The sequence below is a fragment of the Sinocyclocheilus grahami genome, unplaced genomic scaffold (genome assembly GCF_001515645.1).
Source record: "Sinocyclocheilus grahami isolate Dianchi unplaced genomic scaffold, SAMN03320097.WGS_v1.1 scaffold2040.1, whole genome shotgun sequence".
NCBI lineage: Eukaryota > Metazoa > Chordata > Actinopteri > Cypriniformes > Cyprinidae > Sinocyclocheilus > Sinocyclocheilus grahami.
In genome coordinates, this window is record NW_015507219.1 from 56,473 (window position 1) to 83,003 (window position 26,531).

Sequence of the window (26,531 nt, forward strand, 5' to 3'; positions counted from 1 at the left end):
TTGTGTGTGTGTGTGTGTGTGTGTGTGTGTGTGTGTGTGTGTTTGTGTGTGTGTGTGTGATATCCAAGGTTGCATTTAGTTTGAAATTTGAATTATTTTATAAATGCAGTGAGCCCCGATAAATGCAATTTCTAATATTTCTAAAGTGTTTCTTTATAATGAACATCACTTTACCCGCTCTATAACGCCGTGAAAGAGCTCCTGTATTGAACAATAGATTCTCGAGCCATTGATATCAACCTATTCAGCACCACCGCCATGGACAGTACCTGCTAATGTCGCACGTAAGAAGGTTTACCTTAAGCAACATCCTGTAGCGACTCAAGGCGATCTTCAGGAAATATGAATAATTAACCATAACTAGTTATAATTAATTATTCATATTTTAGATCCCACAATCCTAAGGTATAGTTCGGGGAACACGCATAGAACAGGTATACCTTTAGTTAAGATATACCTTTAGAGTCTTCGTAGCATGCTAAGAGACAACGTTATCGGGAAACGCAGCCCAGATCTGTACTTCATGTGATCAAGTTCTTCCAGAGTCACTAAATCTTTTGTCATGGACATCACTCTGAATAGTGTCATGCAGGAGACAAAATTAGACACTACTGTACTCAAAATATTTGTATATGACTGTAGACGTGACTGTGAAAAATCTGTAAGTATAACACAAAGAGCCAAACCTATTAATTACAAGGGGAGCCCACATATTTTTGTTCATGTACTTTACATCACAGGAACCATTTAAAAAAAGTAAGTATACACAAAATAAAGAACATACTCACATCTGACATTCAGCTGCACATCAGGTGATGTGTAACTTTGTCCATGTAGAGCACAGCTGTATCTGCCTGCATCCTCTCTTCTGACTGACTGCAGCAGGAGTTGATTGTTTCCGTCTCTTCTCTCAGTTAATGGCTGTGAGTTTCTGTACCAGATGAATGTTGCTCTGTCAGTCAGAGTGCAGCTGCTTTTACATGTCAGACGGACATTATGACCCTCTGTCACTCTCTCAGGAGCCTCCACCTGAAGATCTGAACACAACACACACATTATATCTAGTGCTGCTGTCATACACTGATTATTATTCAACATAATGCATAGAAGAAGAGCTCAGCCTCATGAAAGTCACCTGTGACAGTAAGATTCACTCCTGGAGTGCCAAGCCATTTCACATTAGGTTTATCAGTGATGAATCTGAAATAGTACTTGTGTGAATCCTTCTGTGTCACATGACTCAGTCTGATGCTGCAGTTCTGCTGTTTGTCTCCCAGATACTGAAGCCTCTGACTGTATTCAGGATCCTTAGACAGATCTGGAAACTCTTTAACTTGTGTTTTGGTCCAAAATGCTTCTATGATCTGATATCCAGTAGTAGGGTATCTAAAAGTGCAGCTCATTGTCACTGTTGACCCCTTCAGTGCACAGATGTGTGTAGAGCTGTAACTCACATCCCAATCATACTGGCCATAAACACCTGGAACACACATTAAAGGAATTGTTTACCCAAAATGAATCTCTCATAAATTCCAAGTTGTCCCAAACCTTAAGGCTGCCATAAAATACATTCATTTTAATTCAACATGTAATACTCTAATGTGGGAGTTTAGGTAAACTTTAGTTTTTTAACACTAGAATCGCCAGAGGTCGCTGTATACCTAAAAGCGCCAGCGGGTAAATATTACCCACGCACATGACAACTGTATTTATAAGGCTAAAGAACATATTATTTCACTTTATTATGCCACTGTCTTCACAAAGAAGTGTCTAGAGTCATGAAATGATTATGTCTAATCATCAACTATATTTGTATCCTGTTGTTTTATGTTCAAGACTTTTTAATGCAGGCTACACTAATCCATAACGGTCAGTAGCCTAAGCTAAAAAAAAAGCTTGCACTGACAACAGAAATTACTGGCCAGACTAGTATAGCAACACAGTAGAGAACAATAAACGATATGGCAAGACAAAAAATAAATAATTAAACCAAAGTTTGACCAATTAGAGTAACGTGAGGCTAAAACATGTAAATATGATATCTGGACCACTGTCAGATGCTGAGCCGTCCCAGAACGCATAACTTACCGTCAGACTCTCCATCACTCATGGCATTTAGTGTTTCTAATCCCTACCTTCCATAAATCACCTTTTTTTTTTTTCATTTTGACTTTCTTCATGAAACTGATAACTGCTAAATCAGTGAGTGAAAAGCATTGCCAAGAAATGTACAATGTTAAAACAACAGCGGCAAGAAAATGACAGCGATCTTAAAATAAGCATACATGCAATATATAGGTGGGTAAATTTGACCCGCTGGCGCTTATAGGTATAAATGCCCCATTTTTTATCTGGTTTTATCTAAATAATTTTTAACAACATTGGATTGTAAATTATAAAATTGTACAATTATAAAAAATTTTACATTTTAGTAAAAGTCAATGACTGGGAGACTTGAATGTTTTATTTTCAATCTGTTATGTACATTTGAAAAACAGCCACGGGTAAAATTGACCCTAGTGTTAAACTTCAGCTCTGACTGAACTTTACTTGATAATGTATTTTTGATTAATACAAAACAAGTTTATGAAACATTTAACAGGGAGTCCAATGATTTGCAGACCCCCAGTTAAAGAAAGTCACAAAGAACAAGTTTATTTCATTACCAACAACAGAATATTAATTTTCCAATAGGACTGACTCACTGTGAATCACGAGCAGAATCACCAGAGGAAGAGGAGGAGCCATTCTGACTGACGTCACTACAAGACCGATATAACACACACGACATGAGAAAAACAGTCTTTAGCTTCAAAAACATCTCCATAAAGCAGTTTTCAATGAGAATATCTCATATCGAGTAAATCAGTGGTTTCTACAACAGTATTAATCAGACTATATTCACATGTTAATCAGAGTAACTCTTACCGTGTTCTGCTGAGTCTGGTCTCCAGCAGCCGTTAAATTGAGTTCACACGGTTTATTTTAAAATATCCCTGCGGACAGATGTATTTCTTCCTCTTTTTTGGGTGCTGCCCACACACGCAACTTTAAACAGCTTTCCGTCATGAGCCAATGGCATGTATTGATAAGTAAACCCAATATTCTTAAACAGTTGGACATGAAGATGACATATTTTATTGTTGTTGTTGTCCATCACTTGACTGATCAGTAAATGACATATTTATTTTCTCTCTTACTGTAGTAGGACTTTATAGTTTCACTTGCTTTTACACATATTAGGATTGGAGAGATGATCATGTTTATATCAAAAATAAAACTCGGTTTTCATACTGGCCGCCGTGTCTTCCTGGAAACATTTTCTGAATTCTGAGACATATGTTGCATAAGACTGGTTGCCGTCACTTTGACCACAGATAGAGAAGTTATTTCTGAACCTACTTGAAAGATTTGCTTACAGATTATTGAAATGAAAAAAAAAATATATATATATTTCTCAGCTGCCGTTGCCCCTAGATGGAAAAAGCATGAGATGGAAGGGAACAATTAGATTTCAATGCTCTTGCATTTGCTCACAAAAGTTGCTCAGGGAATTCACATTTTTTTTAGTGAACACAAAAGCACTGAAATATAATTTTTAATACTTATGTCGGTTACACTTTATTTCGATAGTCCCATTTAGACATTCTACTAACTATAAGTAACTTTGTAACTACATGTCAACTAATTCTCATTAATTTGCAACTACATGTCTACTAACTCTCAGAGTGGACTGTTAGGGTAGGTTTAGGGTTAGTAGAATAAGTTGACAAAGAAAGTGTTAGAAGATATTAAGCAGACAGTCTACTAATACTCTACTAACTGCTAGTTGACATGTAGTTGCTAAGTCACTTACTGTTAATAGAATGTCTAAAGTGGACTATCGAAATAAAGTGTTACCCTTATGTCTAACATAACAGGGCTCCGCAGCTTAAAACGTGTTTAGTCAAACTGAATGATTTCAAACTTTTCTTAACACACACACACACAGTTTCACTACAAATAATCATCATCGGCCACTTTGACGCACCAGTGATCAAAACTCTATTTGTATCCACTGTTGTGAGCATTTTCCAGTTTATATATAATTATGTAGACATAAATGATTGTGTTGTGAAAGACCCAATATTAACTGAATATTAATAGTAACCCGGCAATCACATATGGTACGTTATATGTACGCTAGTGCATCTCACAAAACAATGACTCCAACTAGTTATACTGTTTTGAGTTAACACCACAGTGACCTGAAATTGACTACCGAGGCTTCGACAGGAGTAAATAAAGATTTAAAGAACTGAAATCATGAACAACTGAAGCTTGAGTTTGGTGAAATTACTACGTTCATTTATGTGGTCACAAAACTTGAATAAGTTCATCTTTAACAAACACATTCCCAAATCACAGAATCTTTTGTTAGTTTATTTATTTATTTATTTATTTATTTGGTTTCCAGCTCATCTGTTCACCTGATTTAATGAATAATATGCCATACATTTTGTTAAACTGCATGCTAAATTAAACAGCCAAAGGACATTCAAGGACATTAATTCATATTTGTTCATATTCAGCAAATATTTTTGGCTTTTGCTTTTCCCAGCAGCCGAGATGAACACAGGCTTCATGACAGTCTGTCATTCATCTGACGGGGCTGTAGATCACAGAGACCTCTTCCACAGTCTCCACATCCAATCGCCTGAAACAAAAAGAAATGAAGAAAATAAAAAAGAAACATGATGTTATGCATCATCACATTACATGATGATGGAGTCATTTAAAAAATGCAGCCACCTTGTATGTCAGGTTTCTGATTTAGCATTATTAAGCATATTGAAAAAAAACTATACAACTTCTCCGTTCATCATAATTATGACAGTGAGTAGATGATGACAGAAGTTTTATGTTTGCACCTCACGGCAGAAGCAGGCTGGTGAATCCTGAGATTGTCGTACTGGTTTTCGCTCTCCTCTGCTCTCTTCTTCGGTTTGTTTTTGTGATGTTGGACAGTCGCATACTGGATCTCCTCAGCATCTCTGTCTCCATCTCTTCTGGGTTTGCTGGATGAAATGCTGGCATATGGAGCGGCATCACAAATGGCTGATTCAGACACGTAAGCGTCCCTCTCAGTTACGTTAGAATACAGATCATCCTGGAATGAAAGAAAATTAATTATTATTCACATGAAATCGAACTTAAAGTGCATGATAAATATTTCCCATCATGTCTGGATGATTCACCTGTTTTACTGTGGCGTCTTCAGCTTTTGCACCTCTTCGTTTTCTCCTGCTTTTAAAGACATTAAAATTGCAAGTTGTGTTTTAAAGATTCATTAGTTATAATCACATGAGGCAATGTGCACAGAAATTGAAAATCAAACTTACATTATGAACACGATGATGATGATAATGATGAATAATCCTACAAATGCCACTGTGATTCCCAACCAGACATGCCAACGCAGATCATGAGGCACTGAGAGATGAAGAATATGAGTTAAGATTGACTCTCAAAGCTACAACTGTCTAGAACCTTTATAAAACAAAACCTTCACCTGTGACAGTGACAGCGTCTGATCTCTGAGATCCATGTTGATTGTGAGCCTCACAGTAGAAGCGTCCACTCTGTAGTGCACTGAAACTCTGTCCAGATCCAACAGCTGAGCTTTGATTCTCCTTAAACCAGCTGAAGTTCAGAGCAGGAGGGTTTGAATCACTGCTGCAGCTCAGAGTCACTGAATCTCCCTCCACTATTTCACCAGATCCAGTTATGGACACTGAGACACTCCTGGGTGTATCTAAAATAGATAAACATTTTAATTCACAAAAAAATATTAGAAAATTATTAATTTGGATGTTAACAATGTGCAGATGATCATTAACTCACACATGACGTTTAAAGTCACAGCAGCAGAGTATTTATCTCCATGTTCATTTCTGGACTTGCACTTGTATTCTCCACTGTGATCAGATCTGATGTTTGAGATGCTGTAGATTCTTCCAGATCCTACAAACCTTCCTCCTTTAAACCAGCTGATTTCTGCAGGAGGGTTTGAATCACTGCTGCAGCTCAGAGTCACTGAATCTCCCTCCACTATTTCAGCAGATGGACGGATGGACACTGAGATGCTCTTTGGAGGATCTAACACAGAAAAAACATTGATGTCATTACGTACCACAACAAATTTGACATCATAGACTATGTTTGGAGAATTTAATGTCAAAGTTACTGAACCATCATTAACTCACACATGACGTTTAAAGTCACAGCAGCAGAGTATTTATCTCCATGTTCATTTCTGGACTTGCACTTGTATTCTCCACTGTGATCAGATCTGATGTTTGAGATGCTGTAGATTCTTCCAGATCCTACAAACCTTCCTCCTTTAAACCAGCTGATTTCTGCAGGAGGGTTTGCATCACTGCTGCAGCTCAGAGTCACTGAATCTCCCTCCACTATTTCACCAGATGGACTGATGAAGATCACAGGATTCACTGGAGGATCTACAGGAGAAGTATTTAAATTTTAAACTCTAAATGAAAAATAAGAAAGTGAAAATCGTACTAAACATGCAGTACTACAGTCAGCTTCAAAACATGAACATTAGACAGGGGCGCAGGAGACATTTTCAAAGTGGGGGGACCAAACAGCAAAAGCCGAGATAGTAAGATCAGATTTCCAGACATAGTACCACCACTTCAGGCTCACCGTCGGACCACTGTCTTTTATTAAACTTGCCTGATCATTGATCTGGATTAAATATTATTTGATTGTATTTATTCAACCGTTGTGTGTTAGAGCACCGATTGTGCATCACTGCCCGAGGCCCGCACATTCCGTTTTTGGCTCTTCCCGTCTCACAGGTATGTGTCTGCTAACTAGTGAGCATCGAGAGGTGTGCTTGAGGTAACTAGTTTTATTCGGATTGTAGTTTTCTGATGGAAAACGTCATAGTGGTTGGTTGGCGGTTGCCTTTCTCATTCAACATGCTCCGGCTGTAATCCTGTGCCTTTCCATCGCGTTGTCCGTTTGCGTGTTGCGGACTATAGTGACGACATGAAGGTATGTGCAACTACCGCACATATTTGTACTGGTGCAGAATGAGAGGGACAAGGAGTACAGCCTCAACTCTCATTCTGCACCAGTACAAATATGTGCACGCGTTGCGCGTTTTGCTTGCTTGAGTGTTTCTGCATTATATGAGCTTTTTGAAAGTGATTCCAACAGTATTGTTTCTCTTTGTCTTTATCGTTATAGTTGTGGTGTGGACTCTGCTATACTTTAATACTGAGAATGATTTTTAGAACTATATCGTTATCTTTATCGTTATCGTCCTTGGTGTGAACGGGCCTTTAGATGAAATCAACTGAAATAAAGCACATTCAATCTCTCAAGACCTCAGCAGAGGAGGAATAAATCACTCCACAAACAGCCGCAGCAGCTTCACTTATTACTAACCAGACTGACTTTATTGCTTAAATCATTGTTTTTGCAGTCATTTCAGGGCTTAAGTGCTGCCAACATTTTTTATGCAAAAACACGTGCAGGTGTTGGTCAGAGCAGCAAATACACGTGATCAAAAAAAAAAAAAAAGAGTGAAATGTGTGCTGGGAACTTTTTCTCCCTCACATGAAATCCCCTCCCTCGTGAACATCCACTACAATGACAGAACTTCACTCAGTGCTGCTCAAAATGTTACAATGCCTCCGCTTTGGGGTCTGTCTGTAATGTGTTTAATCTGTTTTTTACAACACACGGGCAATATAATCACAGATGGGAGCTTACCCATGTTCCCAGAGTCCTATGTTATCCAGTGTGATGGTCTGTTAACACTAACACTGTTAATTTAACACTGGGGACATTGCTGTGATTTCACCCACGGAATTTCACAGACCAAGGGTAAATGTGACAGCTCCTTTGCATTGTTATGGGATGCAACGAAGTTGCAAAATTTTTTATACATTTTTAAAGCATTCTTTCACACTAAAATCATGTTAACACTTTTGTTTTCACATCTTGTGGATGTACTATTTAAATAATGAGTATTTTGAATGTTTAGGGATCGGCCCTGTTTATTTCCATTGTACGTGTCACTTATAAACCTGATTTATGCTGTTTTAAAGAAAAGGAGGGACGAGTGAAGCGAACCTTTAAAGAATATACTCACATCTGACATTCAGCTGCACATCAGGTGATGTGTAAATGTGTCCATGTAGAGCACAGCTGTATCTGCCTGCATCCTCTCTTCTGACTGACTGCAGCAGGAGTTGATTGTTTCCGTCTCTTCTCTCAGTTAATGGCTGTGAGTTTCTGTACCAGATGAATGTTGCTCTGTCAGTCAGAGTGCAGCTGCTTTTACATGTCAGACTGACATTATGACCCTCTGTCACTCTCTCAGGAGCCTCCACCTGAAGATCTGAACACAACACACACATTATATCTAGTGCTGCTGTCATACACTGATTATTATTCAACATAATGCACAGAAGAAGAGCTCCGCCTCATGAAAGTCACCTGTGACAGTAAGAGTCACTCCTGGATCACCAATCCATTTCCCATCAGGTTTATCAGTGATGAATCTGAAATAGTACATGTGTTCATCTTTCTGTGTCACATGACTCAGTCTGATGCTGCAGTTCTGCTGTGTGTCTCCCAGATACTGAAGCCTCTGACTGTATTCAGGATCCTTAGACAGATCTGGAAACTCTTTAACTTGTGTTTTGGTCCAAAATGCTTCTATGATCTGATATCCAGTAGTAGGATATCTAAAAGTGCAGCTCATTGTCACTGTTGACCCCTTCAGTGCACAGATGTGTGTAGAGCTGTAACTCACACCCCAATCATACTGGCCATAAACACCTGGAACACACATTCATAAAGAAATAATGAAAACACCAGTCAATGAGTCCGACAGCACCATAAAAGTTCATGCATTTTTTTTTTTATATATACAAAACTGGTGTTTATGAAAATACAGAACGTACTCGTGAGATAAGTGTAATATTCGCAGAAGATCTTATATCACACTATCCGACAACATCCTGCAACAAGTGTTAACTAAAATGTAAAATGAGTGGGTTAAAAGTTCCCCAATTTACCTGAATTCACCCTAGATGTTTTAACAGTGATATATATATATATATATATATATATATATAATTTTTGTTTTTTTATTTTTTATTATATATTTATTTATTTTTTCCTGGGGCTACTAACAGGGCTACCTGAATCATATTAAACAGCCAGGATCTTTGTCCCTTTATTTCTAATATTCGGTCTTGTTGAGCATTTACAGGAGAGACTCACCTGGAATCATGAGCAGAAACACCAGAGGAAGAGGAGGAGCTGTAAACTGTGACATCGCTGCAAGAAACAATATAATATACAACAGTGCATCATCTTTAGTTTCATTAACATAGCATCAGTATATTGCACTATAAACAAATGATAAACCGTCTTTATAATCTTCACTCTTTTTAACTTTTGAAAATCAAGTACATATGAACACTAAGTGTCCAGAGGTTATGAAAGAAAATTTCTCTCACTTTAAGTTTCTTGTGTGACTGGAGATTCATTAGTTAGACAGTATTAATTACGGAATGAGCGTAACTCTTACCGTGTTGTAGTTTCAGCTAATAGATTCCAGGAGAGTGAAGCTACAAATGTAAGCTGAAAACATTCTTCTGCTGTTTTACAGTCTTTTTCTTCCCCTTTTTAAAGTCTATTTTTAATGGCCTACCCCGTAACAAGATAGGAACAACCCAAACGAAACCACTTACAAAAGATTCACACTAATTAAACCACTTTCTAAATACACAAATAAAATACAAATAACTAATTCAGGAATAATGATTAAACATGTCTAAATACATGACTGCAGCTTACAGATAATAATCAAATGACACTATGAAGCTTTCAGAGTAACGGGAATTTGCTGTCACATGGTCAGATGGTGTTAATCAGTTTCCTGAACACTCAGTGTTTGTCTTTCTTCACAGAAAAGTACTTCTTCATTTGTATAGACAGTAAGTGTTTGCACAATAACATCAAAATGCACGTTTAGATGCATGTCCAATTATAATCATGCATGTCTTTGGAGCAGGAACATGTGATTGATTTGCCTTTTAAAATAATCAGGCAACAATATATAAATAAATACAATAAATAAAAGAAGAAAATAAATAAAATAAAAACAGTAAATCAAAACTAAATAAGTGAAATCAAAAATAAAAATAGAAATAAATACATAAAAAGAGAAATAAACTAATTCAATTAAAACAGTCAATATGAAAAAAAGAAATACATGAAAATAAACACATTTTGAATTAAAAATAAGCAAATAAGTTAAATTAAAACTGTAAATAAAACCAATAAATAAATCAAATGAAGATGCAGTAAATTATAAATCAATCTTCTAACCTTGAGGACGGCCAGACTTGACCTCCGCTGCCCTGAAGAGGGAGCTGCTTTTCAGCTCGGACTGAGACTGTGTTTGTGTTTACTGATCCATGTGCATTAGGGAAGTGTAACACACACACAGAGAGAGATAATATCTATCTCGTATTTAGTGTGAGAACAGGTAGTGTGAGGTGAGGTTGAAGCAGGCAGTCATGAGAACCGTCATCCGTCATAATATGTTCAGTGTGTGAGAATGGCACTTTTTACTCTTCACTGTGCTTGATATCATTGATAAACACCACAATTCAGCAGACTAACAGTGAGATGACATCTGTCAGCAGTTCTTGGTCCTTCAGCGCTGTGGCTGATGGAGAACTCGCTGGCTGTTAACATCACTGGATCTGTGGGGAGCAACATCTCAGTCTCCTGCAGCTATCCTGAAACCTAGCAGAATAACAGCAAGTACTTCTGCCAGCCGAGCGGCTCGTTTGCTCCAGGAGATCTGCAGTGTGTTCACACCACACAACCAGAGTCCAGGTCTGAAGGAGCGAAGCTGGCTCTTCTGGATGACACCAGCGCTCATGTTCTCACGGCAAACATCTCTAGACTGGCTCCGGACGACTCTGGGAAGTACTGGTGAGGTGTAGATATCGCTCTGCTGCCGGATTTCACCTCAGAGATCTGGATAACAGTCACCAGCGGTGAGATGCACAATAGCTGAAGATGCACTATGCTATACTCAAATAGCCCATATGTTGATGTGACGTATAATTTTACTGTCCTCAGATAAAAAGGCTTTGTGTTTATTCATTCATTTACAGCAAATAACACTGATTTTGTCCATAAACATACTATTATCTGTTCAAATTTATTTGGAAATTGTACAATGCAAATACAAACGTTATTTAAATAGAGTGGCACTATCAAATGGGTCAAACATTTGATCGTGAAATTATACTTTAAAAATAGCCAAAAATGTAGTAAATTAGTAATGTATAAGTTTAAACAAACAAATTAATTAAAAACAGTAAATCTAAAATAAATAAAGCTAGTCAAATAAATAGATAAGTCAAAAATAAATAAATTAAAATGAAGTTCAATTACTCAGTCCTCCAGTGTGATGCCTATGCATAATACAGATATTTTCAGCATTAATAAACATGCAGCTTTACCAATTTGTGTGAGTCTAACGCCATCTAAATCTATTTTAACAGCTCCCTTTACAAAGTGCTCGTGGTTAATAAGGCTTACTGTCAATGATACAATGAGAAATTTGTACTTTATAAACAGCAGGACCATTGAAAACCTCAATGATGGCAACAAAAACACATCCATATCTGTTTCTCATCAACCCGTTATGATTATAACTGAGATCACTATCCATTTGGCATCATAAACATAAACAGTGCTGGGTATTTCTGAGGTGCCACTGAGTCTCATATGGGTTTCAGATGGGATGTGATACAGCATGGTCTTCCTCTTACGCGTCTCATAATGAGTCAGTGTGAGAAGTGAATTCACACACACACACACACATGGGGTAAATTAATGCCAGCTGAGGTTTTAGTATATGAGTATGAACTACACACCTTTCACTTTTGTTTTCTGTGCAGAGCAAACCACAGACCTGTTTCCGGAAGAGCCTGGCAGTGAGATTACAAAACACACACACACACAGACACAGACACAGACACAGACACACAGACACAGACACAGACACAGACACAGACACAGACACAGACACAGACACAGACACAGACACAGACACAGACACAGACACAGACACAGACACAGACACAGACACAGACACAGACACAGACACAGACACAGACACAGACACAGACACACACACACACACACAGACACAGACACAAACATACACACACGCACACATGCACACACACACACACACACACATGCACACACACACTTACACAAACACACACACATGTTGTGTTTCCATGTTTTATGGGAACATCCTATAGGCGTAATGGTTTTTATACTGTACAGACTGTATGTGCTATTGCCCTACACCAACCCTACCCCTAAACCTACCCCTCACAGGAGACTTTCTGCATTTTTACTTTCTCAAAAAAACTCTCTGTATGATTTATAAGCATTTTGAAAAATGGGGACATGGGGTAATGTCCTGAAAAGTCACCTTCTCTTTGTAATACCTGTCATACCTTTGTTATTATACAAATTTGTGTCCTCATATGTCACAAAAACGCGCGCGCACACACACACTCAAAAGCATGCGGTTTTGCTTTTTTCAGGCAAGTAATTGTCGGCTTTGCATCGACAGAGTCTTACTCGAGGTTCATGATGATGGTGGCTTTGATGTGTGTTGGTGCCATGTGTTTTGTGTGTCTGTTCGGCCTGTTCCTCAAGCACAACAGCCGCAGTAATTCAGGTGAGCAGGTCTCTGTGGATCATCTCAAGCACACCAACACCATCTGATCCATTTGAAACCACATGACCTACAGTTTAACACATGCTTATATGTCTCGCCCTATAAAGACAGTCACTTGGACTTTAACACTCACATTCTGTTGAAGCCCATGATACTTTAATGGGAAAATCTTTTGCGTAAAAAAGGTTGATATAATGCCAAAATATACATCATATAATTTTATGGCAGCAAATGATAAATTACAACATTTTTTAAAATTAATTTAACACTTATTTTACTTAATAAAAACACTTAATTGCGTTTTCATTTTAAAGTGATAGTTAAAACATTTAACAAGAACAAACAAAACTACACATCTATTCATGGTATAATAGATAATGGATAATATGGTGCATTCAAGTCATGTTGGATAGATTGTAATTCTAGAGAGAGAAGAGTCATTATTACGAGAGCGAAACTCAAAATTTTCTTTAAGCCCTGAGTTTCCGAGTCAGTGAGAAAACATGTCGGATGCAATGGATGCAGCCAAAGACTATATGTAGCATCTGTTTTGATGGTAAATTTGTTGAAATTAATAAAATATTGTTGTTGTTTTTTTGTCATGTACAAGAAAAGTAGGCCTATATAATTTACATATACAAAATATTATACTAATGTATAATTACCATAGAATATATAATGATTCAGTTTACATCACCTTCATAAATTGAGCAAAAACACAATGCACATTCTTTATTCATAATTTTGTAGATGTAGAGTTACTCGTCAATACGAACTGCCCAGGAGGACTTGAATGCACCCATATAACACATTATAATGACCCGTTTAAGAAAAATCAGTCACTTAAATCTTTAAAATCTTAAATGCTTTTCTCATCAGGTTCTGTTCTCCACGGCATCAGGACTATATCAAACCCAGTGGCGGTGAGTTCATATACTTATACAGCATATCAGCATATCATTTCCTGATGAATCTGACTATATGTATTTCTTTCATATAGGATGGCCACCAGAGAATACACCGTGATCTTCCAGATGTACCCTAATTTCAAAGTGAAAAAGAGGAATTTTACAGACCCACAAACACAGAAGCGGTTGACAGAGACTCAACACGAACGGAAGATGAGATCTACACAGCAATAGACAGAGTCTCACAGCTGATTCTTCTTCATGAATCGATCTATCACACTATTGATCACGACTGACTGAATCCCAGATTCTCTGATCATCCAAACATGAGTCAACATCCAAACTCGTTTGTGTTGCTTTCACAAAATCAGCTTAAGGTGGTATTTTACTTATTAAATTAATGCAAAAATCGTTCTCATTTGTCTCGCGTAGTTTTATTAACCCATTTGTGCCTACATTTTTCTGAATGGTTTCATGCATATAGTCATGTTAATACTGTCCTATGTGAACGTATTATTTGCATTTATTTTCCCCAAGTTTTTTTTTTTTTTCTTGAAAATCGTATTTGAATGTGCGGCAACTATAGTTGTATTCACCCCTTCAATGTAAAATTTGAATAGGAGGACAGCTTTTGGCATCCAACTCAAAATAACTGCTTTCAACAGATCAATAGTTATTCATAAACACATTTATTATGCATTAAAGTCCAAGAACATTTGATGCAAACCCCAAAAAAGGCTGCATCTAGCTTATAATCTCTTGAATATGAAAACACAACACGTCCATTTGTCTTAAAGCGGTGGAACATAGTGCAGAACAAAGTGCAGCCATTAAGTCCATTAAGTTCATTGTGATTCAAAAAGTGAAATGAAAATAAATACATACAAATAAATAGAATGAAGAAAATATGACATCTATATAATAACAAAATCACACATTTAACTGTTTGGTTACCAACATTCTGCAACATATCGTCTTTTGTGCTCAGCAAAAGAAATAAACTCATACGTTTGCAACTTGAGGGTGACTAAATGATGACACAATTTCCATTTGTGGGTGGACTTTCCCTTACGTAAGCAGTGAAGGTACAAGTAGTTTTATACATTTACATAAACCTATTTGCATGCTATACTTTGATGGAAATATGTAAAATATTTTATGAATAGGCACATATTGATTAGGTCAAATGGATTAACCCTGAGAAAAGTCCTTGATATTCATGCAATTAATGATATTCTTTTTAAAAATATATATGCTTATTTAAATAATTATAATGTGTAGGCTACACCCATGATTGTTTGTTTGGTTATGTATTTACTTATTATTGAACGTGCAGGTATTTTCATTCTTAGAGGTGTGTTAGTTAAATGAAAATAAATAAATACAAATAAATAGAATGAAGACACATAGATACATAGTACTTGGTCTTGTTTAAACAACTACTGCTGCGTTTTGAGTCATTTCTATATGCCACAAGTTCACATTGACAGGGAAGTTGGTCATACTGAAAAAGTTGCATTTGAACTGTCTACTCTGTACAACCGCAGTCTTAAGTTTGGGTTGAGGATCCGTACAAAATAGAAACAAAGAAGTGAGAGAGAGACCAGGCAGCCACGGTTTTATTATCTGCACACACCAGAATCAATGAAAAACCATTCGGCATGTGGAAAGTACGGGTCGTTTGTTTCTGCATCTATACAGGTGAGTAGTAGCGATCACTTTACATCAGAACGACAGCATCTTGATTTCAGACTCTAATTTCTAAACGATCAGCATCAGTGTTGGAAAACTACATTACAACTCTGGCTTGCCAAGCTTGGTATAGGCTAGTCCTCGTTCAAATGACCTAATCTACTAATAAACTTAATGACTTTTATTGCTATAACATATTGGACAAAAAATGAGGATCTCGTTTAGGGTGGCAGCATTTAACACCATTTGAACAGATCAATTTACTCAGAATATCACCATTAAAAATAGCTCGATCACATTATTTGAACATTAATTATTATTATTACATCTTTAAACATACATGAAATTATATTAATATTAATTCATATAAATACATATTTAATATAAATTTGTATATCACTTGGGTTGGACTGTATAATCGGAACAAACAGATTCAGTAAAAAAACTAAACTGCTTCATATATGCCTGGAAAACAAAATAACAACATCAAGCTTAAAATCCAGTTATTTTCACAACAGTTCGCTTTGCTGTAAAACTGTATAAAGTTGAAGAACAAAAACATTATATTTAGTACCGTGACTCATTGGGAAAAGTGGATTCTTGCCTTTAAAAGCGCATTAGTCACATCTAGTTAGGCTAATTGTGTTGCTAACTGCTAGTTAGTTGTTGGAAATAAGTAACATCGAATGCTGCTTATGTGCTTTATGTCTGTGTATTACATAAATCACGACTGAATATCTTTAAAATATACTTTTAAATGTAATTTGATTTCCTTTCCAGCCTGTCTACTGGACACTAGCTGTGCTAAGATCGGATATGAGGGGAACCACGTAACGTTTCACACCATTTACCCACCAGACTACGAGACAAACACCAAGTACTTTGGCAAAACTGATGGTTTCTTCTTTGAGAAACTGGTTGAGACGTCTCACCACAACAGGTGGGTGAAACAGGGGCGATTCGCTCTATTCGACAACACGTCCACACACATCCTTACCGCCGCCATCTTGAAACTGGTCGCGGAGGATTCTGGCTACTACTCGTTCGGCGTGGATATTAAACTGCAGCCTGATCTGACGGGGGATGAAATACAACTGACTGTCATTATGGGTGAGAACCCTTTAGCATGTTTTATTTTTCCACACTCACACACATGACTGAATGCAGAAGCGAATGTGGCTAAAGGAACGAATCACGATAGTTTCACGTTCCTTCTTCTCTGCACAGGTGAAGCACAGAGACCCACAACACCAGCACCGACACCGAAAGGTACCACAGAAATACAGGATCATCATACAAAAGCTATATACAATATACTCAATATGTTATTACTGCATAATGTTTTATAATGTACTGCAATAGTGAGGCGCAGACATCTGGCATTATTTGCACCATGCTATTTTCACTTAGTGCAAATATAGCTGCTGCCTATCTTAATGATCTCTGTTCTAATGTTGTGTTTTAGTGATCGTCTACAGCACGAGCAGTCCTGTGAATATCACAGCACAGAACTGGGCCAAAACTAGAGATCAGGGTGAACTGTCTGTCCTCTGTACAGTCTGTCATTGATTAATTCAATAATTAATTCTGCCTATTGTTTGTTCAATCCACCATTTCTTTATTCCATTGTTTAATCATTCATTCTGTCATTTGCTTTATCTGACTTCATTCATGCATGCATTTTGTCCTCCATTCTGTCTATCGTTCACCCATTCTTTCATTCAGTAGTTCATTCATTTGTCTATTATTTGTACTATCTATGTTTCGCTCATTGGTTCTCTTGTTCATTCTGTCTATCATTTGTTCATTCTATACTTCTGTTATTTGTTTATTCCTTCTGTAGTTCATACTGTTTATTGTTTTTTCTATATTCATTTTGTTTTATGTTTTTTTGTTCATACCATCTTTCATCGGTTCTTTTCTTTCTATTCATCAATTCATTCGATCATTAGTTCTGTGTTTGATTTGTTCTCTCATTCCACCATTTGTTCATTCAGATGCATTACTCATTCTGTGTATTCATTTATTCTATAATTAGTTAATTCGTACTGTGTATGGTTAGTTCATTCTGTCACTTGTTCATTCCGTCATGCATTCTCTCGTTCCACTATTCATCTGTTTGTTCATTCTTTAGATCATTCATTCACTATTTAGTTCATACTGTTTATTGTACACAGATTCAATAGAATGAATGAAAATGGAGTGATCAAACGAGAGACTGTCTCTTGTTCATTCATTCTTTTGTTTGTTCTGTCATTCTTGAATTTCTTCTATCGAATGTTTGAAATTATTGCTGTCGTTTTATATTGTCTTATCGTTCCTATTAACGTCTTACACAACAGAACTGTCTCTGTTCAGATCTTGCTATTTGTCTGTCAGTTTCTCTTCCACTCTTTGTGTCTGTCGCTCAAATAAACTAATTGTGTCTTTATCAGGTGTGTCAGATTGTTTCCCTTTTCCACAGAATCTTACGTCAGGTTCGTGACAGTCTTGAGCTTGGTGTGTGTTTGCACACTTCTGGTTGTGTGTCCATTCGTTCTGTTTAAAGTTTTAAAATGGGCCACCGCCTCCAAGCTGTCAGGTGAGACGACTGCATGAGACTTCCTCTTTTCTATGCAATCATAGCTTTAACATTTATCATGCAACAATTAATACATTAATTTCCCTCCTCCAGTGTCTGTGTCTTTTCACACCAGGAAGACATCAGCTCGAGTTGTTGTAAGTCTGTAATCGATGCTATCACGTTCACAAGCATTGCCACATTAAAGGGGTCATATGATGTTGCTAAAAAGAACATTATTTTGTGTATTTGGTGTAATGCAATGTGTTTATGCGGTTTAAGGTTACAAAAACACATTATTTTCCACATACTGTACATTATTGTTTCTCCTCTATGCCCCGCCTTTCTGAAACGCGTAGATTTTTACAAAGCTCCTCGTTCTGAAAAGCGAGGTGTGCTCTGATTGGCCAGCTATCCAGTGCGTTGTGATTGCCCGAATACCTGAAGCGTGTGACGGAAATGTTACGCCCCTCACCATACTGTGATGATGCCCTGTCCGGCCGGAGCGACGAGACAAAAAAATTCAAACCCATTTTAAACGAGGCATTTGTTGCATCCAGTGGGGACATAATTACTGATTATAATGACTTATACTGTCTTTTTACACGTTGCGTTTCGTTGCATTGCATCACGCCGTGTAAACATAAAACCATGTCTGCATTTGTGATCTGAGAAATGACAAACAACAAGCCCTACTCTACACTGCCCAAAAAACTTTAAATATAAAAAATATTAAACATAAAAACTCTTTAAATATAAAAAATGTACTTACAGTCTGTGAGTCAGAACAGCCGGCATTGTAGTCTACTCTCCCAGGATCAGGAGACAGTCCTCCATAAAATGTGCTGCACACATCTGAATATTTGGGTTGAAGTGTTCTGGAACAGTGTTGTAAATACAACTTAACCCCTGATTTCTAGTCGTGTCCATTTTTGGAAGGCCAAACAAAGTAGTTTCGCTTTCACAATGAAACACATAGCGTCTTCACGACATGACGGCGGCGGCAACAAAACTACAGCGAGAATAAAAGTTATGCCTTCTTTCTTTGCGTGAACATTTGGGCGGCGTTATGCAAATCTTCCCACATCGTGATATAGATATGTGGGGGCGTGTTAGAACGAGCCGTTTTAGGTAGGCGTGGCTGACTCTTAACTTTTAAAAAGAATATCTCTTTGGATTTGAGACTTTAGTCTTTGCAACTTTACAGATCTTCTTTATGCACCAAGAGCTTGTAACACTCCAAAGATCATATGACCCCTTTAATAGTGACGCTGATAACGATAACTAATGTCCTCACTGATATGAAAGCTTCCTCTTTACAGGATGAGTATGTGGAAATGCACTCAGTCGTCCTTACAAACTCACCCACGGCTCGAAGTGATAGAGGTTCACTTATCCACGACTTTCACAGGCCTACAAACACAGAGCCGGTTCACAGCACCGATGCCTGCTACATAGATTTTGTGCAACCAGATTTGGATCAGATCTACACAGAAATTAACCCTGATGTTGTTCAATAGTCTGTTTATCAGAGTATTGATCAAACTACTGACTGACCACAGCATTCGCATCAACAGCCTATCAAAATCACAGTTTCTTCACATTTTTCCTGCAACAGTTTTTCAGTAACACTTTACAATAAGGTTCCTTTTGTTAACATTCGGTCACAAATGTGGACTGACTTGTGTTATTGATTCAGTTGATCATGTGATGTCACATCCTGTCTGACTCCTGATTTCCAGTGGTGTCTATGAATCCTCTAACTGCTTCAGTGGGAGGAGATGTCACATTTCATTGTTCACATGTTTTGGCCCGTGGGAACATCAAATATTTCTGCAGAGACTCTTGTGCGGTCGAGAATATTCTCATTCAAACGAATGCAGGAGAGAACCCGACTCGCACAGGCAGATACACGATACATGACAAAGGATCAGACTTCACCGTGACCATCGCTGACCTGCGGCTGTCAGACTCTGGCACTTACAGCTGCGCAGTCGACAGGCTTTTAAAAGACACTTACACATATGTGACTCTACGTGTGTTTGAGGGTAAGTTATCATTAACATTTTTAATATTCTTTTGTGAACGCACTTTATTTTGTAAAAATGTTTGTTTAGAGCTGAAATGGCCCTTTCAGAGGTAAGTTGTAGTTAAAAGTATTTCTGAAAAGTTTGTTTTGCTTCAGATAACAGTCAAACTATTAAGATATTAAACATAAAATTAAACATGCTTTGAAACAATGTGCATATTTAAAAAAAGAAAAAAACACGTAGGACTGTAAGTGTTTAATAATCTTACTCAGTTCAGACTTTATTGTTTTATCTCTATTTCTTAAACGTGTGGGAAATATCTTAATTTCTCAGTTATGATAATAAAAAACAGGAAACGTGATAAATAACACCCATTTCCTCTTATAGCAGCATATTTATGTATTCATGCACTAATATTTTCATATTTCTATTATCCAGTCTCTACACTAAGGCCTGCTCCGGCAAGTTCATCCAGACCACCTGCAAAACAAACAACTAGAGATGCAACAGGTCATTTCCATTCATCTTCCAGTCATTTCTTCCTTAAATTCATATATTCATTCATACTTCTTTTTTTTTTAAATAGAAAAGAAGGGAATATCAATGACAAAGCGCTCGACTGCAGGCTCTTCACCAGAAACCATGCACAGATCAGCACTGTCTAGTAAATGAGACTTTTTTGGTGTGTTTGAATATTTATAGTTCAATCATGACAACTCTCAGAAGATTTTAGCATGGTGATGGATATGACAGTGTTAATGTATTTGGTCTTGGCGGAACAGATCTGCTACACTGCTGCTGTTGGTTATTGCTGTAGTTGTAGATTATTGCTGCTGCTGCAAGCAAGTACAGGAACTTGCTACTCTCAATGCATACTGCGATATGGTGCAGTGAGTATTTAAGACATACTGCTGCTGCACAAATAGCATATAAAATAACCCCGTAGCAGATCTATACAGGTGGAGCTGGGGAAGGTGGAGGGTTTCAGAGAAACTCTGAAAGAGCGCTGCAGGAATCTCAAGTGAATGCTAGCCAGCCATATACAGTAAATGCAAGGCAGTAAGCTCATTGGCTGCATATACTGCATGAACCAATCAGCTTGTGCCAAGTCATTTAAAGGGATAGTTCACCCAAAAATGAAAATGTGATGTTTATCTGCTTTATCTGAACAGTATTTACATGTTTTTTTTTTACCTCTGATTCACCGCAATGTCTGAATTGACCAGAGCGCGTTCTCAGTAGCCGGAGTGTGACGCGTCTTCTTCTTCTTCTTGCTTTACAGCAGATCGCAGACTTATAAGTGCATTACCACCACCTATCTTTCAAATGGACCATTGACACTCCTAATTGAGATTGTAGATAGAGTGCCAATGATCCATTTGAGAGATAGGTGGTGGTAATGCACTTATAAGTCTCTGATTCTGAGACAGTTCGGACATTGCGGTGAATCAGAGGTAAAAAACGATATAAATACTGTTCAGTTTCTTGCACAGACCGATCGTTTCGTGTCTTTACACATCAATGTATCGTCACGAGCCTCAGGGTTTGGTTTGGTTTTGTTTGCGTATGTTTTTTGACTCTCAAAGCCGTGATTCCTATTCACTTCCATTATATGACTGACAGACTGCAACGGTTTGAGTTAAAAATCTCAGTTTGTGTTCTACTGAAGAAACAAAGTCACCTACATCTTGGATGCCCTGGGGGTAAGCAGATAAACATCACATTTTCATTTCTGGGTGAACTATCGCTTTAACTCTCTGAATATCATCGGTTGCGTTAACAACCCATCAGCCTGCGCCATCTAGAGTTTCATGACTGAACTATATATTACTACGTGAGAATCAGATAGGAAGGAAATAAATGTTTAATCTGTGTGCTGGTTTCTGTCCTCAGATCCTCTGGTTTATGTTGGTGCTGGTCTTGGTGCTCTGGTGCTGATTTTTACAGTCGTCCTCTTCATATTTATCAAACTGAAGGAGAAGAGACGCTCCTCCGGTTTGACATCGTCTGCACATCGACCTGATTCTCTGATTTATACCACACCGAATGCCAGTGCACAATCAGACAGTCTGAACTATTCCTCCATGCAGTTTATCAGAAAACCCAGATACAGTGTGAAGACCAGTGAGATGAACCCAAATGAACGGGCAGAAACACTTTATTCACCTGTTCAAACTCAACACCAGTCAGACATCACTGATCCAAACTCAGTAATCTATTCCAATCTTTGTAAAGGACTGTAGATTAGGTCGATTTGACAAGTGCACTTTTAATTTAGAGTTTGAATGCCTTTCTATTGTTGTCAATGCTACAGATAGAGGCGTTAGAACATAGTATGTGTCTACATGCATATTTGTTTATACAGTGCAAGTCAGCTAAATGTCCTTCAGATTATGAGATTATTCGGTACATACGGCATTTCCCCACCCTCTGTTACAAGGTATTTAAAAGAGAGGTTTGTGATTTCTGGATACTAAAATACTTTCATATCCAGTTACTATGCAGAAGTAAGCCATACATAGACATTCGTTTTCATAAATGATCAAAATATGCCTTTTACAATTTGGAGAGTTGTAAACAGACTAAAGAGTAAACCTGGAGAGTAAATAGATATATGATTGATCGTTCCCTTGAGTTACTATTATCATTTGGTACTATTATGGTACTATTACTATTATATGACTATTAGCATATTAGAACTTGACTGATTTATTGTCATTTCATTGTATAACAAAATATCAAAACACGCATGCAGCTGATTAAATGACACTGAATTGAGTGCATTTAGAGAAACTATTCTGCAGAGTTTGTTTGATAGTTTATGTGATGCAATGATATTCACACATTTTTAAGTGTGAGTGAAGTATCCAAAAACTCTCTGAGGCCATTTAAAAGCATATTAACGTTAACAAATTGTGTGAATTAAATCTGTTCTGATATTGGTTTGATATGTACAGTGATGTCAAGATATGCTAGGTGTGTGTGTAGTATTAAGAAAAACAGGGAAGGGGAAGGAGAAGTTAAGCGTTGCACCATATACACCTCAGTACGGAAGAAAGAAACATTTGTCAGTGTTTACGAGTTTTATTTAGTCAAAAGTGCCGTAAATCTTCACCATGTGGAGCTTTGTTCTTCTCTGGTCCTGCATGCGTATCGGTGAGTTCAGGAGTCTTGTGTGTGACAGTTTTGCACTTCTCTAATTTTCCACTTGTCTAATATTTTACAATCAGCATTCAGCATTTCTTAATACGTTAAATGTGCTAATCCTGTCTAGTGATATTTCTGTTTTCAGTTGTTGTTGGTGCTCAAAAAACAGTCATAGGACACAGAGGAGACAGATTTGACATCAGATGCCCATATGAATCTGGTTATGAATCAAATCCAAAGTATTTGTGTAAAGGCGAGTGTAAATTTGGAAATAAATTCATCATGGTTAAATCAGGATCTCCGGCTAAAGACCAGAGATTCTCTCTGACTGACGACACGACGACAAGAGTTTTCACCGTCACCATCACTGATCTGAGAACAGAGGATGCAGGACAATACTGGTGTGCTGTGGCATTTCTTAATACGTTAAATGTGCTAATCCTGTCTAGTGATATTTCTGTTTTCAGTTGTTGTTGGTGCTCAAAAAACATTCACAGGACACAAAGGAGACAGATTTGACATCAGATGCCCATATGAATCTGGATATGAATCAAATCCAAAGTATTTGTGTAAAGGCGAGTGTAAATTTGGAAATAAATTCATCGTGGTTAAATCAGGATCTCCGGCTAAAGACCAGAGATTCTCTCTGACTGACGACACGACGACAAGAGTTTTCACCGTCACCATCACTGATCTGAGAACAGAGGATGCAGGACAATACTGGTGTGCTGTGGAGAGGACTTTCAGTACTGATGACTATTCAGAGATATTGTTGCTGGTTAAACAGGGTAATGCGACTTAAACAAATGGACCTATAGTAGAAATGTACATGGAAACAAGTCAGTAACTGCTCGTGTATGCATGTGACTTTTCTCATTTAGGGTCATGAATGTGCATGCAAAGTTTCGACGCATAGATGTGTTTTAGAAAGACTGCAAATTGTGGTTACATTAATTGTGTCGAGGTCTAATCGACCTCCATTGGTTTCCATGCAAAAAATCTTCTGAATCATCCAAAGATAATTTGCAGTTTCTTCATCCATTTGAGTTTCACAGTCAAAAAGTCTGTGAAAGGATGTAATTGGTTGTTAGTTTTTTGCATGTCAATTACTAGTCTGTTGTTGCACTGAAAATAAGCAATGGGAAACTCATTTTAACCTCGCAAGGGTTTGAGTAAATACTAATACACAAACAATGTTAGAACTGATTTATAACTAATTGTAGTTATATGCACATCAGGGTGCAAATAGACATTGCAAGTATTCATTGAAAAACAACTAGTCATTCATTTTGTGTCTGTGCAGCTAATTTTGAACAAAAATATGCAGGTCAAATTGATCCCAACACAAAGAGAAGAACTTATTTTTGTTGCATAATTAATTTTATTTATTCTATATTTTAGACTCTGAGAAGCTACAGTAGAAGTTGTTTTTCATGTTTTTACATGACTTTTTATACATCCTATTCTTGGCGATATTGCATCCTACTGCATGGAAATCATTGGGGTAACACAAATTCTATTGTAATGTATTATTATAACTGAAATCTAGTCCATCTTTGTTGTCATCCCTTTAGATAAGAGGTCAGCTGAAGTTACAACCATCAGCCTGTGTTTAATAACAAGCACACGTGTTTCAACAGCTCCTCTGACTCATCAAACCCTGCCAGCACAGACGTCTCCACCTGACTCAGGTAAACACCTCTCCACATCTCACACACTCACTCTCACAGAGACATCTGATCCAGCTGAGTGCTTTAGTTTGACTTGTGTATTTTCAGGTTCATTTGTCATCATCATCACCGCAGGAGGTTTGGTTTTGCTCCTGATCTGTGCTGTATTGCTTATTGTGGCCATACGGAAGAAAAAGATATGTGGTAATATTTATGAAGTATATATAAATTAATGAATGGAACATTTTTTTTTTTATTAAATCTACATTCAGATCGGTCTTATTTTAGTATCACTGAGATACTATTATAGGTTTTATTGATATTTTGAATTACTTTCCATTTTTATATTTTCCATTTTCATCTCAGTTGTAAAGTTTTAGTAACGTTGTTGTGTGTTTTTACAATTTTTATCAGTGTTGTTTTTTTTTGTAATGTGGCTATATAGTTTTATTATTATTAATTTCCATTTAAGTTTTAGTTAGTTTAGTACATCAAGTTCAACTAAATGAAAATGAGAGATGTTAGCATCTAACTGAAATAAAATATATATTTTTAATTATTTATTTATTTCAATTAATGTTTCCTCTCCACACCTTTTTTTTAATGGATTTATTTAACTAATAACCCTGATTCAGACAACATAGACACATAGAACGTCATAGTCTGTAATAATGGAAAAACAACAAAAAATCACAGGGGTTTGTAAAAAAAAATTAAAAAAAAAAAAATTCCTTTCTGTTCAGATTTTTATTGATTTATTTATTTTCTGCCGGTCTGAGCCGAACTGTTGAGACAGTCATTGACTTACTGTCTGGCTAATGTGAAGAACTGAATTCAGTTACTAGACGTTTTAAAACTATAATAACATTCATCTATCGCAGGTCTGGTTTCCTTCTCCGCTGAAGGGCTTCATCTGACATTCAGAAAAGGAGAAGAGGTGAGTCATCTTTAAGATTTCTATAATTTATTGCATCATGAACTTTATTCTTTATAGAACTTTATATAACTTCTCAAGTCAATGTCAAGGTTCACATTCTTGCCCAATTCTTCCTTCTTTCAATTTACAGAATACTTATGAGACAGAAAACGCAGCAGTCGTCTCAAACTCACACACAGCTCAGAGTGATGAGGTTTCCGAAGCAGCCGACACAGACCTCGACTACATGAATGCTGCTGCTGCTGCAGTGAGAAACAGTGTGAATCCAGAACTGAACACCAGTAGACACAGTCACATTTATCAGAGTCTCACCGCTGATTCTCGAGAAGAGTCCATCTATCACTGTATCCATCAAACGATGGACTGAACACTGAAGCCTCATCGTCAAATGATTTAGACTTTTGTTGCATATGTTGCATAAACTTTGAAAATGATACAGTAGCATCAGATAATCTTCTAAGTCTAATAAATGTAAAACGGTTGTAAATATGATCACTTTGTCTGTAAAGAGTGATGTTCACTAATTAGGAAGTGGCTAATCAGGACAATGGCCTCATCACGCCACTGATTGACTGATGAAATCACAAGAAATCAAACCGTCTCAAACCTTGACTAGCTGGGATTCCTGAGCTGTGACATTAAAGACAGCAGGCATCTTTTATGAAATCATGAAATGTTTGCAAATGGTGCAATTAGAGAAATTATACACATTTGGTCTGGAAACACGTCGAATGGTCATCAATGGAAACTGATTTTGCAGCCAGATCAGCAGAGTCTAG

The 26,531-nt window shown here is 37.2% G+C and overlaps 3 protein-coding genes, 1 long non-coding RNA gene and 1 pseudogene across 4 annotated transcripts in view; 3 read left to right on the forward strand and 2 right to left on the reverse strand.

Moving 5' to 3' along the window:
• Positions 1-2,987, reverse strand: part of LOC107573814 (B-cell receptor CD22-like) — a 6,468-nt gene extending 3,481 nt beyond the window's left edge. The window contains exons 1-4 of the mRNA XM_016260265.1: positions 2,929-2,987; positions 2,706-2,762; positions 1,136-1,480; positions 789-1,037 (exon numbers count right to left, since the gene is read on the reverse strand). Of these exons, the coding sequence (XP_016115751.1) occupies positions 789-1,037; positions 1,136-1,480; positions 2,706-2,748 (637 nt within the window). The 5' untranslated portion in view covers positions 2,749-2,762; positions 2,929-2,987. The remainder of the gene's footprint in view (positions 1-788; positions 1,038-1,135; positions 1,481-2,705; positions 2,763-2,928) is intronic.
• A 1,414-nt stretch (positions 2,988-4,401) lies between these two features.
• Positions 4,402-9,686, reverse strand: LOC107573813 (B-cell receptor CD22-like). The gene is made up of 11 exons (XM_016260263.1): positions 9,614-9,686; positions 9,304-9,360; positions 8,512-8,856; positions 8,165-8,413; positions 6,246-6,500; positions 5,884-6,138; positions 5,552-5,794; positions 5,382-5,472; positions 5,238-5,286; positions 4,911-5,149; positions 4,402-4,696 (listed from the first exon to the last, which is right to left on the reverse strand). Exons 2-11 carry the CDS (start codon positions 9,356-9,358, stop codon positions 4,639-4,641), a joined length of 1,839 nt encoding a protein of 612 aa, XP_016115749.1. The 5' UTR covers positions 9,359-9,360; positions 9,614-9,686; the 3' UTR covers positions 4,402-4,638.
• An 8,201-nt stretch (positions 9,687-17,887) lies between these two features.
• On the forward strand, positions 17,888-19,396 carry LOC107573812 (uncharacterized). Its single transcript, XR_001607573.1, has 3 exons — positions 17,888-17,989; positions 18,083-18,126; positions 19,291-19,396. It is a non-coding gene; the product is annotated as an uncharacterized lncRNA (long non-coding RNA).
• Positions 19,397-19,682: 286 nt separating this feature from the next.
• Positions 19,683-22,741, forward strand: LOC107573808 (uncharacterized; annotated as a pseudogene).
• A 686-nt stretch (positions 22,742-23,427) lies between these two features.
• LOC107573809 (CMRF35-like molecule 8) lies at positions 23,428-26,127 on the forward strand. Its single transcript, XM_016260260.1, has 6 exons — positions 23,428-23,548; positions 23,613-23,933; positions 24,720-24,836; positions 24,924-25,019; positions 25,697-25,752; positions 25,883-26,127. Exons 1-6 carry the CDS (start codon positions 23,428-23,430, stop codon positions 26,117-26,119), a joined length of 948 nt encoding a protein of 315 aa, XP_016115746.1. The 3' UTR covers positions 26,120-26,127.
• The last annotated feature ends 404 nt before the right edge of the window (positions 26,128-26,531 follow it).

Coding starts and splice junctions, on each gene's coding strand:
- LOC107573813 (XM_016260263.1), bottom strand. CDS start 9,358: ATGTCACAGTTTACAGCTCCTCCTCTTCCTCTGGTGTTTCTGCTCATG. Junction 6,139..6,245: donor TGTGACTTTAAACGTCATGT/GTGAGTTAATGA, acceptor TTTCTGTGTTAG/ATCCTCCAAAGAGCATCTCA. Junction 5,150..5,237: donor AAGACGCCACAGTAAAACAG/GTGAATCATCCA, acceptor CTTTCATTCCAG/GATGATCTGTATTCTAACGT.
- LOC107573809 (XM_016260260.1), top strand. CDS start 23,428: ATGGTTAAATCAGGATCTCCGGCTAAAGACCAGAGATTCTCTCTGACT. Junction 23,934..24,719: donor ATTGTTGCTGGTTAAACAGG/GTAATGCGACTT, acceptor TCATCCCTTTAG/ATAAGAGGTCAGCTGAAGTT. Junction 25,753..25,882: donor CATTCAGAAAAGGAGAAGAG/GTGAGTCATCTT, acceptor TTCAATTTACAG/AATACTTATGAGACAGAAAA.